Source organism: Fimicolochytrium jonesii, assembly GCF_025526975.1.
Source record: "Fimicolochytrium jonesii strain JEL569 chromosome Unknown EV422scaffold_3, whole genome shotgun sequence".
In the NCBI taxonomy this organism is placed as follows: Eukaryota; Fungi; Chytridiomycota; class Chytridiomycetes; order Spizellomycetales; family Powellomycetaceae; genus Fimicolochytrium; species Fimicolochytrium jonesii.
This window is the reverse complement of record NW_026515670.1, coordinates 1,103,399-1,118,324: the sequence shown is the minus strand read 5'-3', so window position 1 is coordinate 1,118,324 and position 14,926 is coordinate 1,103,399. Positions and strand designations below refer to the sequence as shown.

Here is a 14,926-nt window from a genome sequence, read left to right as displayed (position 1 = left end):
TTCCAGCCGGCAATGATAACCTCACCCCTCTGGGCGGGGGCGGCGCAGATCATCTTGCGTTGGGGCATGGCGATAGCCTTTTGCGAGGAGGCCGATTGTGGACGGCGACTGGCGAAGGCGGTGGGGGAGGTGGGAGATTGCGCTTGACGAGGCATGATTTGTATGTGCTGTGGTGTTTTTACGCAAAGGTGGAGCGAGACGGTCGGTCTGGCTCACGAAAGGTATTTGTTGCGAAAGATTGATAGGTACTCCGTCGAGGTATTCGAGGGAGGAGGTCGGTTACTGGAAGTTTTGTCGGTGTGTTTTATGACACCGGGCGAAGAGATGAACTCGGAGACGGAGGCTTTTTGTTGTGTTGTGTTGGATGATGGATTGGAAGACGGACACCGGGCGTGTCGCAGCTTTTATACATGGGCTGTAAATATTGTGGCGGAACGACTCATACTGCAGCAGGCTCTCTCGGGAGGGTCTCGCACCTAGGTTATTTTTAGATGTTAGGTGCCTAGTGGACTCGTGCATCCCGTCGGACTGAACAATGCTGTGTTTTTGTTTGGCAACTTCGACGGACTGAACAATGCTGTGGTTTTGTTTGGCAACTTCGATTCTGCTCTGGATTTTCGGTGAACAGTATTAACTGGTTTTGTTTAGCACCCGGATACGACCCAAGTTTGGCACTTCGATCCTTCAAAGAAACCTTCTCCTTGAGCCGTCACTGTATATATTATACCTACCTTCCAAAAATGGCAGTTCGGCCTTCGCGTACTCGAAGTAAATCAAACTTAATCGAAATTTATCTGCCCCCCAACATCGACAGTAACTGAAAGGCAGGGCTGCGCTTATTGTAGTTTCCCCGGGTTGATCTACGATCGAGTTTACATCAACGTGCTCATCACTTGTATCAGGTCGGACTACTTCAATGATTACGACATGAAGTATACGTATTTGGATGGGTTTGGCGGAGTTCGCAAACATGTTACAATGGGACAGCGTCGAGAACAAGGGATCCGACCAGCTCTGGTTTTCACCAAACAATTTCCTTCCGTGCGTAATCAAAGAACCTCCCATTCTCAGCCTCGCCCAATCCCGCCATGACGTCAAATAACTTCTCCGCCGCCTGGTCAGGATCGAACAATTGGTGGCCTTCCGCCAAGTGCGTGATGTACTTCCGCGACAGCTCTGTTCGAACCGTGCCTGGGTGCAGCGATACTACCACGGCTCCTTTGCGACCGAGCTCGACAGCCAGCGTCCTCGTCAATTGGTTGATGGCCGCTTTGCTCATGCGGTATGAATACCATCCACCCAGCCGATTATCTCCTATAGAGCCCGTACGCGCAGAGATGTGCGCCCAGATGGGCAGGTTGAACGGTTCATCGTCCTTTCCACTTGCAGGAGCTGATTTCCCCAGCGATGCAGAATTCCCTCCCAAAGTCCCACCACGTTTTGGAAACTGGATCAAGGGTGAAAAGTGCTTCCCAACGAGCATAGGCGCGATCGCGTTGATCTTGAAATGTTTCTCCGCTTCCTCCACGTCGATCGCCGTAATAGTCTTCTCTGGCTTCAAGTACCCGGCCGTGCACACCAATGCACGGATGCATACTTTGCCATATTTATCCGCCACGGATTTGGCGGCACGCGCGACTGATTGATCGTTTGCGAGGTCTGTTTCGATATGCATATGGCGCCCGTTGGAGTCCGGCAGCGGTGGTAGTGAGCTCCGCCCTGTGGTTACGACGTCGAAGTTGGTTCGGCGGAGGAACTGGGAAGCGAGGGCGAGGCCAATGCCTCGGCTGGCACCATGGATGACCGCGACGGACATTCTGGTTTTCGAGATGCTGCCGGTTTGCGGTGGTCTCTGCTAGGTCTGCTACCGTTGCCCTAATGGTTTACTCTCCGATATCGAGGGCTGGGGCCATCAAAAGATGAAGACATCGGTTGAACTTACCATAACATAAAGGGTCAGCTTCCTGGGTCATGCTTTGGAAAGATAATCCGCAAAAGATCGAGAGTCGAACGGATCGAGAAATCGCGCAACTTCGCGGCATAAACATTGTCCTTCAAGACGGCCAGAAACGTTGAGGAGATATCAATCTATGAAGTCGATAATTACAGCAACGGCTGAAGGCTATGATAATAAGAGTGGTATGCCAACTAAAGGGTCTCTAGATTTGCGATATACTACGCCAATCACATCGTCGGAAGCGCAACCAGCGCGCAACTACAAAGAGGCGAAAATGGCGAGCTTCTAGATCTATCACAGTGCGAACTCTACGCCGATATGAAGTCTATCTGTCTACAAGAAAGCAGCGGCCAGCGCGGCAGCGCCCGCCAACGCACCGCCGACAACACGGAAGGAAGGTGCTGATGCGCTGGTATCCACAACGGTAGGCTTTTGAGCAACAGGGGTGGCGATGGCAGCCGGCGCAACCGTGGAGGTGGCGGCGGCCAATGAGACGACACCGGTGGCGGCAAGGGGAACCACGGCAGCGGCGTTCACGTAGGGAGAGGTACCGAGACATTCGCCGATGGCCTGCACCTTCAAGGGGAATGTGCCCAGTGTCTTCGCCTGTCCGATGGCGTTGAGCACGTCAATGGCGTACTTGTTGTTGAACCCGCTCACTGTGAGGTGGGGAATATAGTCAGTTCAACGTCAGGTTTGCACCAGAAGTCTGAGAATGGACTTACGGGAGTGTTGGAGCGCAATGAAACCAGGTTGCTGAACAAACCAAGTTTGCACGTTGGTGACCAAGGTGGGGAATTGAGCGGGGGAGGTGTCCATGGTGTCCTTGACGTCGGTCCACAAAATGCTCTCGTAGCCGAGCGCTCCAATGATGGCACGCACACGGTTGTCAACGTCTCCGTATGGCTGCGATCGCGAAAGATGATTAGGACAGTCTACTATGACATAGTCCAAATGGGAAGCGTAATAATGACAATGTACTTACGGGACGGAAGTAACGGGGACGAACTCCGAGGATCTTGTAGATGAGAGCCTCCGTGTAAAGGATTTCAGCGACAATTTGCTCGTTGGTGAGCGTAGTCAACGGGCTGTGAGTCCAAGAGTGCACGGCGATCTCGTGTCCCTCTGCATACATGCGAACCAGCGCTTCGGGGGCAAAGACAATAGGACCTCCAACAACAAAGAAGGTGGCCTTCTGCTGCTGTTGAGCGAGGGCAGTGAGGAGATCTAACGAGCTCGGGCTTGCGTTGGCGGCATTACTAGGTCCATCGTCGTATGTCAATCCATAGGTGTTGGGTGCGGGGCAAGACGTGATATCGGGCAGCACACCAACGGAGGCATCAGGAGTGTGGCATTTTGTGCTGGGCCAGTGACAATTCTGGGCGGTGTTCCCTGTGTACCACACGCGGCCATATTGGTCGGTGTGAAGGGAGGGTGGGATCTCCAAGAGCGCAGGCGAAACGGCGGCGGTGACCTTGGCCATTCCAGCGACGACCAGGGGCGCCTTCAACAGTTCTGGAATGTTGATAGCACCCCTGCTTTCGTTCGGGTCCGGCCACACCGTTGGCATGTTGGGATATGCGGGGACACCCTGCACGGTCGCTAGATTGTCCAAATTGATCGCTGCCTGAGCTCCCTCGGCCGCAATGCGGGCGGCGGCAGCAGCCGCCGCCGCTCGGGCCTGTTCAACTGTCGTGATGACCTCCTCTCCGGGGACAGGCGTTGCAGTGGCCGTAGCAGCTGGAAGGGTAACCACAACAGGGCCAGGGCCAGCGGGAGTAGTGGGGGCGGGTGGGGGAACAACAACGGTGACCGGCGGCCTTGATGGAACTGTCGGCTTCGGCGGAAGAGGCATAGGAACCGTGGCGGTCACTATCACCGTGGGTCGCGGAGGAGCAGGCACAGTGGATTGCTGGGGTGTGGGCTGCGGGACTACGGTCGGTGGTGGTACTGCCGGGCTTCTCGTTTGTTGCGCGAAGGCTGGGACGGCGGCCACGGCCAACGCCGAAGCGAGCAAGGCTACTTTAACGTGCATAGTTGCAGTGTTGAAAGAAGAGGATGTGCACGGGAAGATAGAGGCTGACAAGGAAAGGGAGGCGTTGATACAGGGCTTGGTACATATATATGCCGGACAGCGGCTGTCCCTGCCATTCGATGCGGCGGCAGCGTTCAACAACACAGAAGAGCATTGTACTGAATCTACTGATAGGCTCTGTCCAACCGTACACCAGCTGGTAGTTTGCGGGCCAACGATACCGGCCGCACGTTCATCAATGCTCCATCCATTAGACAGATCCGTTCATTTGAGTTTTGGTTCAGAACTCCAGATTACATGCAGCCAAGCTTCAAAAGACGGCTGATGGTGATCAACTCGGATTCGGCATCGTCAATTTTGCGTGCTGAAGCGTTAAGTTCATGACGGTAAATTGTGTCCAGTTGTGTCGATACGTAATAGATATGCACAACCAATGTGACCCACCACCGCAAAAATTGCCAGAGGGCCAAATCCCATAGCGATCATGTTGCGGGCAAAAAGCGAAACAAGCAGCGAAGGAGGCAAAAGAAATGGTTTCTACCAGGTTCGAACTGGTGACCTTCTGTGTGTTAGACAGATGTGATAACCAACTACACCAAGAAACCGCTGATGACCGCTGATGAAAATTGTTCCTTGTGTACACAAGATATAACTCTTACCGCAATTATGGTATTACTCGGCGAAGGGCGTTGAATGCCGTTTGAGCGGAAAGCGAAACAAACGACATCCACAAGAATGGGATCTGATGCAAGGTGTGGGTGTCTGTATGATAGTGCATGTACTGTGTGTGTATATTGCCAAAAATATGAACGCCCGTGTGTTTTCCAAAAACGAGCATACAAGGGGGGGTATCATCGGGATGCAGAGGAGGGGTATGGTCCACTAAGCTAATGCCCCATCAACATGGGGGAAGGGACGTACACTCCGGCGTACATGCTTGCAGGTATCGCCGCCGAGGGAGCAAAGGGCTGCTGCGACCAGAACTCCTCCGAAATCTTCCGTGGGTAGGACGAGAACGTTGTGTACGCGGCATGTTCCGATCGAGCGTAGATGTACGGTCTTGGCTCGGAGGAGGGTGCGAGGAATGGGAGTCTTGGCACCGTCACTTGACTCGTAGGGATCTGCATTCGTAGCGAAGCCTGCTCGAGCCTCTTTTGTTCCTCGACGGCTTCCCAGGTCTGAACGGCGAGATGCGCATGGCTTGTAACGGTCTCGACCCATTTAGTGTAATCGCGTTCGTCGACCGTGAGTTTCCACCGAATGGCCTCGAGGGCATCCATCTCGGCTCTGTTGACGATTGCGAGGTCGACGTCGGCCACGGATGCCCAGGCAGAGTTGGTGAACCGTTCGTCGTCTGCGAACTTGTTTGCCAGCATAAGGGATACAAGAAGTACGAGCTGCTCGGAGTCCGGTCTGCGCAGCGGAGAATCTGCTGGGAGCAGGTTTCGGCTATCTTTTATTCGGTCCAGGTACTTCAATGCGAGGACAATGACTGCAGACGAGACTCTTGTAGTTGACAGGACGTGTTCGACGAAGGACCTGAATGTCGTGATGGCGGCTCGCGTAATGTTGAAACCATTCTCAGTAGGTCGTGTGGGCATGGGTGTTGGGACCGAGAAGGATGACCAGCACAGCATCAATTTGTCGATGGGTATCTGGTTCCAGAGGAACAGGACCATGATAGTAGTAATTTCGGCATGCTGATGTGCTGGAGTATCAATGGACGGCAGGCCAAAGCCGAATGAGACGGGATCGGACATTGACGGCGCGAGGGTGTCAAACGGCGAAGATATTTGGCACTGAGTGTCGCCTAGCGTAGGCCACGACGACGTGGACGCCGTGGAGGGGGTTGGGTATGTGTTGTAAAAGGACATGACTAAGGCCGTGGGGGGTCTGGGGGAATTGGCCCATGCGGAGGTTTTATGAAGGGGGGAGGTGTGGGAAAATATTGGTATTTTTTGAACTGAGCCGTAGTAGGTTGCATGCAAGCGCGTGGCAAGTAGATGGGGGGTTTCCGCCCATCGGGCTAATCATGGCGCGCCGGGGGCAGTGATGGAAAATCCGGTAACATGAATTGAACAGGGGCCGGTTCCGTTATTGGGTCACTTCCAGATGGATGGTGTCTGTCATGCATGATACGCTGTCAAATTTTAAGTGCCGCTTTGCCTTCCTCCATGATGGGCACCAGCTGGCGTAAGCGTAATTAGGCGCCAAACGCCGCAGCCAGTGCCCACGGCGCCACGCTGGCCTTGGCTTATGGTCAAGTTGAATCTGACGAAGACGGGGGAAGCTTTCCGCTTTCCAATGATAGGCGGGCCAGGGTCAAATGAAAACTGAAGGCGTTTCGCAAGGGATGGCTGAAAAATCTCGGAGCGGTGCAATGTTTCCCGCCTATAGGGATTTTGTGTCACCCCCCCAACGTCCGATTCATCGCTCCTCGGCGCGCGCCCAGAAATGCAGAAAAAGAAGCTTGTTGTAGATGTATGATGAATATGTAGCCCTTATGTCACCGCTGCGATACGAGAAATGACTGCAACAACCTGATTGGGCGGCATCCATCACATCAACCGCATGGATCTATCATCTGGGAGTGGCCAAAAAAAAGGTGGAAGCATTTGTATCAAGCGTCGTGCAAACATGTAAACAAACATAGATACTTTCTCCATGTCGATCCACGCCCAGAATCCAAATTCTTGGTCGTCCCGAAACGACTCGGATGCGGCACCTCAGCTTGATTGGGAGAGTTTGTATGCTCTTGGATGGGTTCTGTGGCGTGCGAAACCGGTCGTCCGAGAAAGTGCCGGCTTGGGCTGCAGGGCCAAGGTGTCCGGTTCGGATATAGTGTCTCCCGCGGATGGATTTAGCTTACACTTTGCCGGTGTCTTGGTGTCTACCCACAAGACGGGACAAGAATGGTAGCAAGAAAATACCCGACAACGAGTGCGGACTTCGAATAGGAGCCGGTCTCACACAGTTTCCAGATCCATAATGGTCATACGGCGGGAGACTGGGTGGACAGTTTCAGGCTCTGATGAAGGCCAGCACACTAGAAGCTTCGAGACGGCCGTTAGCAGCCCATGGCAACACATACAGTACGGTCAACGGAGCACATGCTCAGCTTACCGAAGGATCGAGCGATTGTGGATACTTCAACTCTCTCATCAGTGTCCGGGCCCTCCCTTGAAATCTTAGCACAATTACCTCCTGCTTTTCCCGATGAGGAGAGGGAGGAAAGGAGTTTTTTTCGAACGGTCTGCTGACCGGAGCGAATCGTGATCAGAGTGTTCATCAGATTAGATCCATGTTTGATTGAAACTTGATGTGGCCATCTATATATACCGCGGGAACCTCTGCAACGCGTGACGAGGCGTAGGACGGAAATTATGAAGCTTGAAAGTGTCGATAACCACCGTGCAGCTGCCTTGGATGGGTTCTGTGACAAGGAACCCTCGGAAAAGGTCCCTCGGATCTCCTATACTTTAGATTCACATCTGATTCATGGCGAGTTGACTCGGAAGGGAAAAAATTACGTACCCGTCGGAATTGATAGGTGCACCAGTACCTTCTGGTACAGTTGTACAGTACTGTATGTACTGTAAGCAAGCGGCACAGCTATCGCCTATTCAACAGGTCGCTGTCTCCGGCGTCTCGAGGAATCGGTCGTTGTAGGTACTGCATGAGAACTGCACCTGCAATCCGAGAGGTGGCGAGATGTGGGAAGCTCTGCTGGAAATTGCAGCTAATATCCGAGTAAATACCATCGACCTCGCAAACTCATCGGAGAATGAATACCTCCCGACCCACGCAGAGCGGCATGGTTCAACATTCGAAAGGTTGTGAAAATCAGGGTGAATATGGTGACTTCCAAACTGAATTCCCATCCGTCTCGCTGCTTGCAATTAGCGAACATCCCATGGCGAGGAAACAGCGTCCCGTAGCGGCGAAAGGGCAGATGCGAGGAAGTCGAACGACGATTTCTCCGGTAGGACTCGGCAGCAAACGTACCTCTTTTCTATGGACACATTACCTTGGACGACAGGGCAATGGATGTATTTCGGCTCGCTCCGTTGGCATTTGCCGGCAACAAACTCGAGGCATGGCACTACCCTTCTCCAGAACAGCCGGCGGAAGTGCGACGCAATTGACAGGCGCGGCGATGAAAGTACTATCTATTCTTCCCATAGAAGAGCAGCTCGGGAGATGAAGGATGTTGTGAGCACAGTTCTCGTCACTGCCTGGAGCCGTCATTGGACGTCGGGAACGATGGGGACTCCATATGGACTTAGCAGCCGCGCGGGGCCAAAGATAGATTCTCCACGGCCCCGCCAAAAGCCGGTAATAGTTTCGGCGTCTCGCAGACGAAAACGGATTTTCTCATCTCCCATAGGAAAAACAAACCTGACTTTGCCGTCTGCATAGCTTCGCGTATGTTCGACGGAGCAATTGGAGTATACGAGCATTTCCCTGCTGGAGCGTCGGCTCACATCAGTATCTGGGCAACGATTGGCATCTGTATTTCTTGGCCGTCGGGATGCAAATGGAGGCCAAAATGGATTAAACGGATACGACGAGGCTCTTGATACTAGACTATTGCGGACCATCTTTTGACACTCGGAGGCGAAGTCGCTAAAGCAAAGACGGTGACATGAAGCTGCGTTTCGACGGAGCTAGGAGCAGTTTGTCCGGTTCCAGACAGCTGTTGCGCGTTACAACTGGATGCCCCTGGCCACTATTTACACCGAGGCCAACGAAGGAAACGCTTCTCAGAGGTCATCACGAACCACCCTGCATTTGTGCGGGGAGGGTTCAGCTCGTGCTTATAAAGAAAGGGATGTTGCATATCTATTGGAAAATGATGTATGCGATGCTTGCTATCCAAATATATCTACGCTATTCTATCTGCCTCGTCCTCGTCCCCCAACCCCGCCCCCTCGACCGCCGCCGCCGTAACCTCCTCTACCACCTCCATTTGAGTAGCCTCCGCGACCACCGCTGGACCCGCCCCTACCACCTCCGCTTCCGTACCCTCCTCGGGAAGAACCTCCTCCATAGCCGCCCCTACCGTAACCACCCCCATAACCACCTCCATAACCTCCTTGGGCGGCGCCGGGCGCTGCATGGCGGCTTTCCTCCAACTCCGGCAGCTCCGTTGCAATCTCGAGGGTGACACCACGGGCATTCATCCATTTTACACCGGCAATCTTCAAATGTCCGCTTTCCAGAATCTCCACTTTGTCCGATTTAAAATCGACGACAACACCCTGCGCATCCGCGCACATCCGCCAGTTGTAGGTGTCGTCGAAGGTCATCCCTGGGAACGTCTTGGAAACGATGGAGCGGACGTACCCGACGTTCCTGATCGGTTGTTCCAGACGCCAGAGCATGGTGTAGAAGCCCTCATTCGCTGACAGGAGCGATCGCGGGGGCAGTGGTTTCGTGGTGTTGCAGATGACCGCAAGAGCGGAACTCAGGGCTTTCACGGCATCTCCTTCAAAGGCGGCCAAGATTTCTTCAGCGATAGGCTGGAAATACGAGAGAACGCCCGGATGGACATCGTTCTGGAATTGCTCCAGTGTGTCCTTTGCGCGCGCAGCCACAATATCGCTCGCCTGGGGAGCCCCGATCTTCTGGAACTCGACACCGGCGCGCTTGGCGATGTTGTTCAGGAGGTACTCTTGCTGAGGTTTGTAGAAGGTGATGCATTTGCCGTCTCGTCCAGCTCGTCCTGTGCGTCCGGATCGGTGGATGTAATCCTCCACGTTACTTGGCGGCTCGACGTTGATGACTAGCTCGACGTTTTCGATGTCGACACCGCGTCCACACACGTTTGTTGTGATGAGACACTTGAACTTGCCGTCTCGGAATCCTTGCATGGAAACCTCGCGTGATTTCTGCTGAACGTCACCATGAAGAGCTTGGGCGCCGAATGCGACGATCTTCTCGTTCAAACTCAGTTCATTGCATTCCTCCTTTGTCTCCACAAAAACCATCGTGCGGGCATGGCCTCCCCGCCCATAGACGGCTATAATGTCTCCCAACACATCTGTCCGATTTTGCCACCTCGAAGGAATAGCATAATGCGTAACCGTGTTCGACGTTTTGTGCTTGTCGCGCCCAATGAGATCCATGGTAACTTTATCGGGTCTCATGTATTTAGCAATTGCCTGAGCTACCCAGTCCGGAATGGTGGCACTGAACAGTAGCGTCTGATGTGTCGGTGCCGACTCGACCGCGGCTTTATGCTCCTTTAACGTCTGCAAGACTTTTTCCATGGCCTCCGCGAAGCCAATGTCCAACATCTGGTCTGCCTCGTCGAGACAGATGAACCGCAGGTTCGCAAGCTTCAGGTTTCCTCGGTCGATATGATCGATAAGGCGCCCAGGCGTGCCCACAACCACGTCGACACCTTCTTTCATGGCATAGTCTACGGACGAAGGTATCAGACATGCTCTGCTCAGAAAACCCATATTCAATCTGGTACTCACACTGCGGATCATATGGCGTTCCGCCGTAAACGCAAACCGATTTCAACTCTCCGCTCGAGATCGAGTCAAACTCCTTATGGACTTGCATGGCCAGCTCTCGAGTCGGGGCCATGATCAAAACCTTAGGGGCTCTTCCCCGGGCGTTGAAGGACGCTGGGTTGGAAGCCCGCTCCTTCTTCAAAATCTCCACCATGGGCAAGGAAAAGGCAAGCGTTTTCCCGGTTCCAGTTCGAGCCCTACCAAGAACATCCTTTCCTTCCATGATGTGATTGAAACAGGCAGCCTGTATGGGAAAGAGCTGTGTGACGCCGCGCTCAGCGAGAGATAGCAATGTCGACTTTGAGAGGCTATACGTAGAGAGGCGGAATTCTACTGGCACATCATCGTCGCCGATGTCACTCGCAGTGTCTTTCTCGTTTGCCTCTGGTGTTGCTGATTCTTCGACTTTGCGAGCTCGTTTCTTCGACTTTTCGCTCTTTCCCTCGTGGACGGCGGTTTCGCTGGTCTCCTCTTTCGAACGCTTCCGCTTCTTCGTTTTCTCCTCAGCACCCTCCGCCTGCGTACTTGTCGTGGCAGCTGTCTCTTCTTTGGTGGCCTTTTTCTCCTTCTTTTCCTTCTTCTCTTTCTTCTCCTTCTTTTCCTTTTTCAGTTTGACCACGTCCATGTCTACGGTCTCGACTTCCTCCGCTTCCGGCTCGCCCTCCTTCACTTGCTTCTTCTCCTTCTTCTCCTTCTTATCCTTCTTCTCTTTGGACATGGCGTGAAGTCTATCTAATAGTTGGAAGGTCTATCTAAATGTTCTGTTTGGCAGCGTGGGAAAGGCAAGACTGAGCTGAGCAAGACTGCAGGTTTGCACAGCCACCTGCTCCACCTGGATCTGGCGCGTTGTCTTTTCTGTAAGTTTCCGGGTGCCTTTGCTGTTCGCACACTTTCGAAAGCATCGACTGACAGTACAAACCACTACTGTATATGTACAGTACTATACAGTACAGTACGTTCTCACCATCAAAGCTGCCGCCCCTGGGGTAAGAAGACTACATACTATCATGCTGAGCAACACAAAGGAGAGGGACGCGCTGCCCAAGTTTGCAAACTGCCACAACATCTTTCGGTTGTCCACTAGCCACCAGCAGAGCTGCTGAAGAAGATAAAGTGCCAAACAGGGGTGGTCCGCAGCTATGTGCGACAAGCTCTACGTCACCATACGTAGCCCGAAGGCATTAAGACTGCCTTCTATGACTGCACGATAAGCAAGCACCTCAGCTACTATGATGAAGAGGCGGCAACCAACGAAAGCGGATCGACAAACGGATTGCGGATGTCGCCGATGAGCATGATATTTGGGAAATAGAAGGAGATGCTTGAGGAGACGCATGTGATGATGCCCGATGGGGAGAAGAGGCTGGAGAGAGCGCATGAGAGGTTGCAAGAGGGTTTGGACAAATGCCTTGTAAGAAAGCAGGGCTGCATTCGAGGTTCCTGATTGATTGGTCACGGCCTACGGTGCGGTGGACTCTGATGCAGCCACTTCGGAGGAGGTCTCAGTCGCAAACAGACAATTGCTGTTTGATGGCCGCATGCGAGATCCATCGAAGCGACTGTTGTAAATGTGTCTCCGACGGTAGCTGAACCGCCATTCCGGGGTTATGGTTAACTCCTGGATGAAGGTGCTGGTCATCAGGCAGTCCTAGCGATGATCATTGAAATGATGCTTCCAGAGAAACTTTACGAGATGCGAGAGAAGATGATCGTTTCCTATCGTTCGTCTCAAACCGTATGGATTGCGAGGTCACGTCGGTCCTATTTATAGTCTCAGTTACGACAGAATACGACATAATACGACACAACAAACGAAGCTTAAACCCAGAGAGAATCTGACGGGAACTGAAAGGTTCCTGGAGGAACAACCCTCTCAGATCAGCGCTTGAACTCTCGTTGCGTAAATTATCTACGTTTTCTCCTGGTCATGCACTTTCAAGGCTCTCCCCGCTTGCAGCAATATCCTCCAACGCTTCCATCCTGATCCTCAGTGGCCAGCACTTGAATCTCCCGCCCACTTCTTGCCTAGAACCCGCTTGCGCCGGTTCTTTCACATCGCAATCCAACGCTCCACGAGCTTGATAGCACTGGATTCCCACAATCGCCCACTCGCATTCTTGTCATTCATTCAATCACCTTCAGCCTTCGTATCTCACTCCCAACATGCAGAACGAAACTATCATCAACGACCCTTCCTATTCACCAACGGCGGAAGCATTGGGAGGGATCGAATTGCCGCGTCACGACGTTCTCGTAACCGCTATAGGCAACGTCAATGAACTGCTTCAAATCCACAATGCGGACATGACGACCGAAACCGACGCTGTTCAGGAACTGCTTGACGACGGCGACATCATGATCAACATCGGCCCGTTTCTCCAGCGCACGGAATTCGATACGAGGGAGCGCGAAAGCAACATGAAGTCAATCGAAAAAACTCTCAGCACTATCAGGGGCCACTACGATAGGTTTTGCGATGTATATGCGGCTGGGGACACCACCGAAACAATGCTCGAAGAGGTTGAGAAAGTCTTCCCCCAAACCAAACGCCGGTCTCATCTGCATTATCGCCTCTCCACGTTCGCACACAACTGCAACGAAAGTATACTGAAGGAGCTCGAGCTCCAACCAGAGCTGACACCGGCGGAGATACTGGAATGGACCAAGCGTGTCAATGAAGCTCAGCGTTGCCTTTGGAACTTGATCAAGAAACCAGACGGAACAGAGCACCCGGAAAACTGCCTCCTTACAAGTTGCCCGTACCACCATGAGGACGACAATGAGTTGGTCCCGCGAGTGGCGGCTTACTTCGAAATCAAGCTCGATGAGGCGTTGAGTAGACTTCTCACGGCCGGGATGGTGTCGAACAACAACAATACTTCGTCCCTCAAAAGTGCGTCTACATCGTTGATCCCCATCCCGACGAAACGATCCACCACAAAATTCGATGACCGACACTCGCCGCGCTCGTCAATCTCGTCCACGAAGTCCGTCATTCCACTTGCCGTGAGGAACTCGAAAACCCAACACGAGAGGAACCCGTTCGCGCTTCACTCGCAACGGTCATCCATTTCGTTCATAAACTCGCAGATTCCGGTGCCCGTACGGAAATCAAAAGCAACGCAAGAAGCGGATCCGTCGGCCCCACGGTCCCAGCGGTCTTCCATCTCCTCCGCGACGTCAAGCATACCCATTCCCGTGAGGATGAGGAGAGCCACTATCGAACGGGAAACGGACATCAGTACCTCGACATCCCTCCGATCATCCTTTTCCTCGACCACAAACACATCATCCTCATATCGCAAGCATCAAGGACGAAAATCGTCACTCGACAATCGGCCGCCATTCCAATGGGTGTCGTCACGATCAAGCCTCTGCGGAGCATCGAGCTTAGATCGTGGTTCGATGCAACATTCTACGTGGTGCCGCATGCCCAGCACCACCCCGAAACGGACATCTTTTTCCTCCACAAGCATCCCCTCGCCAACCCGCAATGACCAACCAAGGGAGTCGTCTGTCGACTCCCGCCCACCCTTCCTTTGGGTTTCTTCACGTTCAAACTTGTGCGGACCATCAAGCTTTGACCGCGGCAGTATGCAACACTTCACTTGGGGTAACGAGCCGAGCATCACGCGCAAGCGAGCCTACAGTTTCTCGTCCTCCGCGTCAATCCCCAGCGATGCGTCACTTCCTGCTCTCCCCATCGCAACAGTCCAGTTCAACGGCAACGCCTACGTCGCTGACCCACGGGACGCTCTAGATGTCGCCGTCGGCATCCTCGTGAACCAACACGATAGCCCCGTTGTCATGTACCGGCACGCGGACGAAGATGGTTGCTACGTAATCGGAGACGCGGCCAAGCGGGTGATTCTGTGCCGGTTGACAAATAAGACGGTGATGGTACGGGTTGGAGGTGGTTGGGAGGTACAAGTTGCGCTTTGCTTACATCTCTGCTTTTGATGCATTCGCCTAACGCAAACCTCTTTCCTTCGCAAACAGCCCCTCAAGAGATTCCTCATGAACAACTGAAATAGAAGATACGTGTACGGGATGCATATACGAGTGCAAGAGAAAACAACCCGGGACACATCATGACGGTTCGAGGCTGTGGTTTACCATCACAGTCCACAAAACGGCCGAGACCAACATGGTCATTCACCCGTTGCCGCACCATCGAAGGTAAGCCCTCTGTGCACCCTATCTGTCGTTATGGTAGAATGTTTTCGCGAACCGGATGTTGTGATCTTTCGTTTTACAGGTGCGCCGACACCTTTCTTTCGAGGGGTGTGGGGAGGTTCCCGAACCACATCGGACTTCCAAAGAGATAATATCATTAGACAATGTTTAGGTGGCGGGCACGGCGATAGGCGGTTCCATATGTAGGAAAACATCATAAAAGTTTCAGAAGGT

General features: G+C 53.1%; 5 protein-coding genes and 1 non-coding gene across 6 annotated transcripts; 1 reads left to right on the top strand and 5 right to left on the bottom strand.

The window, feature by feature from the left end:
- Nucleotides 1–1,021: 1,021 nt before the first annotated feature.
- On the bottom strand, nucleotides 1,022–1,816 carry EV422DRAFT_564447 (rossman fold oxidoreductase; the record flags this gene model as incomplete). The annotated part of the gene is made up of 1 exon (XM_053072198.1): nucleotides 1,022–1,816. One exon carries the CDS (start codon nucleotides 1,814–1,816, stop codon nucleotides 1,022–1,024), a length of 795 nt encoding a protein of 264 aa, XP_052928804.1.
- An 815-nt stretch (nucleotides 1,817–2,631) lies between these two features.
- Nucleotides 2,632–4,138, bottom strand: EV422DRAFT_245485 (uncharacterized protein). Its single transcript, XM_053065694.1, has 2 exons — nucleotides 2,943–4,138; nucleotides 2,632–2,863 (listed from the first exon to the last, which is right to left on the bottom strand). Exons 1-2 carry the CDS (start codon nucleotides 3,990–3,992, stop codon nucleotides 2,648–2,650), a joined length of 1,266 nt encoding a protein of 421 aa, XP_052928803.1. The 5' UTR covers nucleotides 3,993–4,138; the 3' UTR covers nucleotides 2,632–2,647.
- A 385-nt stretch (nucleotides 4,139–4,523) lies between these two features.
- EV422DRAFT_t26 lies at nucleotides 4,524–4,597 on the bottom strand. Its single transcript has one exon. It is a non-coding gene; the product is annotated as a tRNA-Val (tRNA).
- A 573-nt stretch (nucleotides 4,598–5,170) lies between these two features.
- EV422DRAFT_485288 (uncharacterized protein) lies at nucleotides 5,171–5,539 on the bottom strand (the record flags this gene model as incomplete). The annotated part of the gene is made up of 1 exon (XM_053067369.1): nucleotides 5,171–5,539. A coding segment is annotated over one exon (369 nt), but the record flags the coding sequence as incomplete, so codon positions are not given.
- Nucleotides 5,540–8,887: 3,348 nt separating this feature from the next.
- On the bottom strand, nucleotides 8,888–11,141 carry EV422DRAFT_492479 (P-loop containing nucleoside triphosphate hydrolase protein; the record flags this gene model as incomplete). Its single annotated transcript, XM_053067602.1, has 2 exons — nucleotides 8,888–10,416; nucleotides 10,478–11,141. The coding sequence occupies 2 exons, from the start codon at nucleotides 11,139–11,141 to the stop codon at nucleotides 8,888–8,890; spliced, it is 2,193 nt and encodes a 730-aa protein (XP_052928801.1).
- Nucleotides 11,142–12,517: 1,376 nt separating this feature from the next.
- On the top strand, nucleotides 12,518–14,741 carry EV422DRAFT_245224 (uncharacterized protein). The gene has a single exon (XM_053065691.1). It carries the CDS (start codon nucleotides 12,680–12,682, stop codon nucleotides 14,474–14,476), a length of 1,797 nt encoding a protein of 598 aa, XP_052928800.1. The 5' UTR covers nucleotides 12,518–12,679; the 3' UTR covers nucleotides 14,477–14,741.
- Nucleotides 14,742–14,926: the final 185 nt, after the last annotated feature.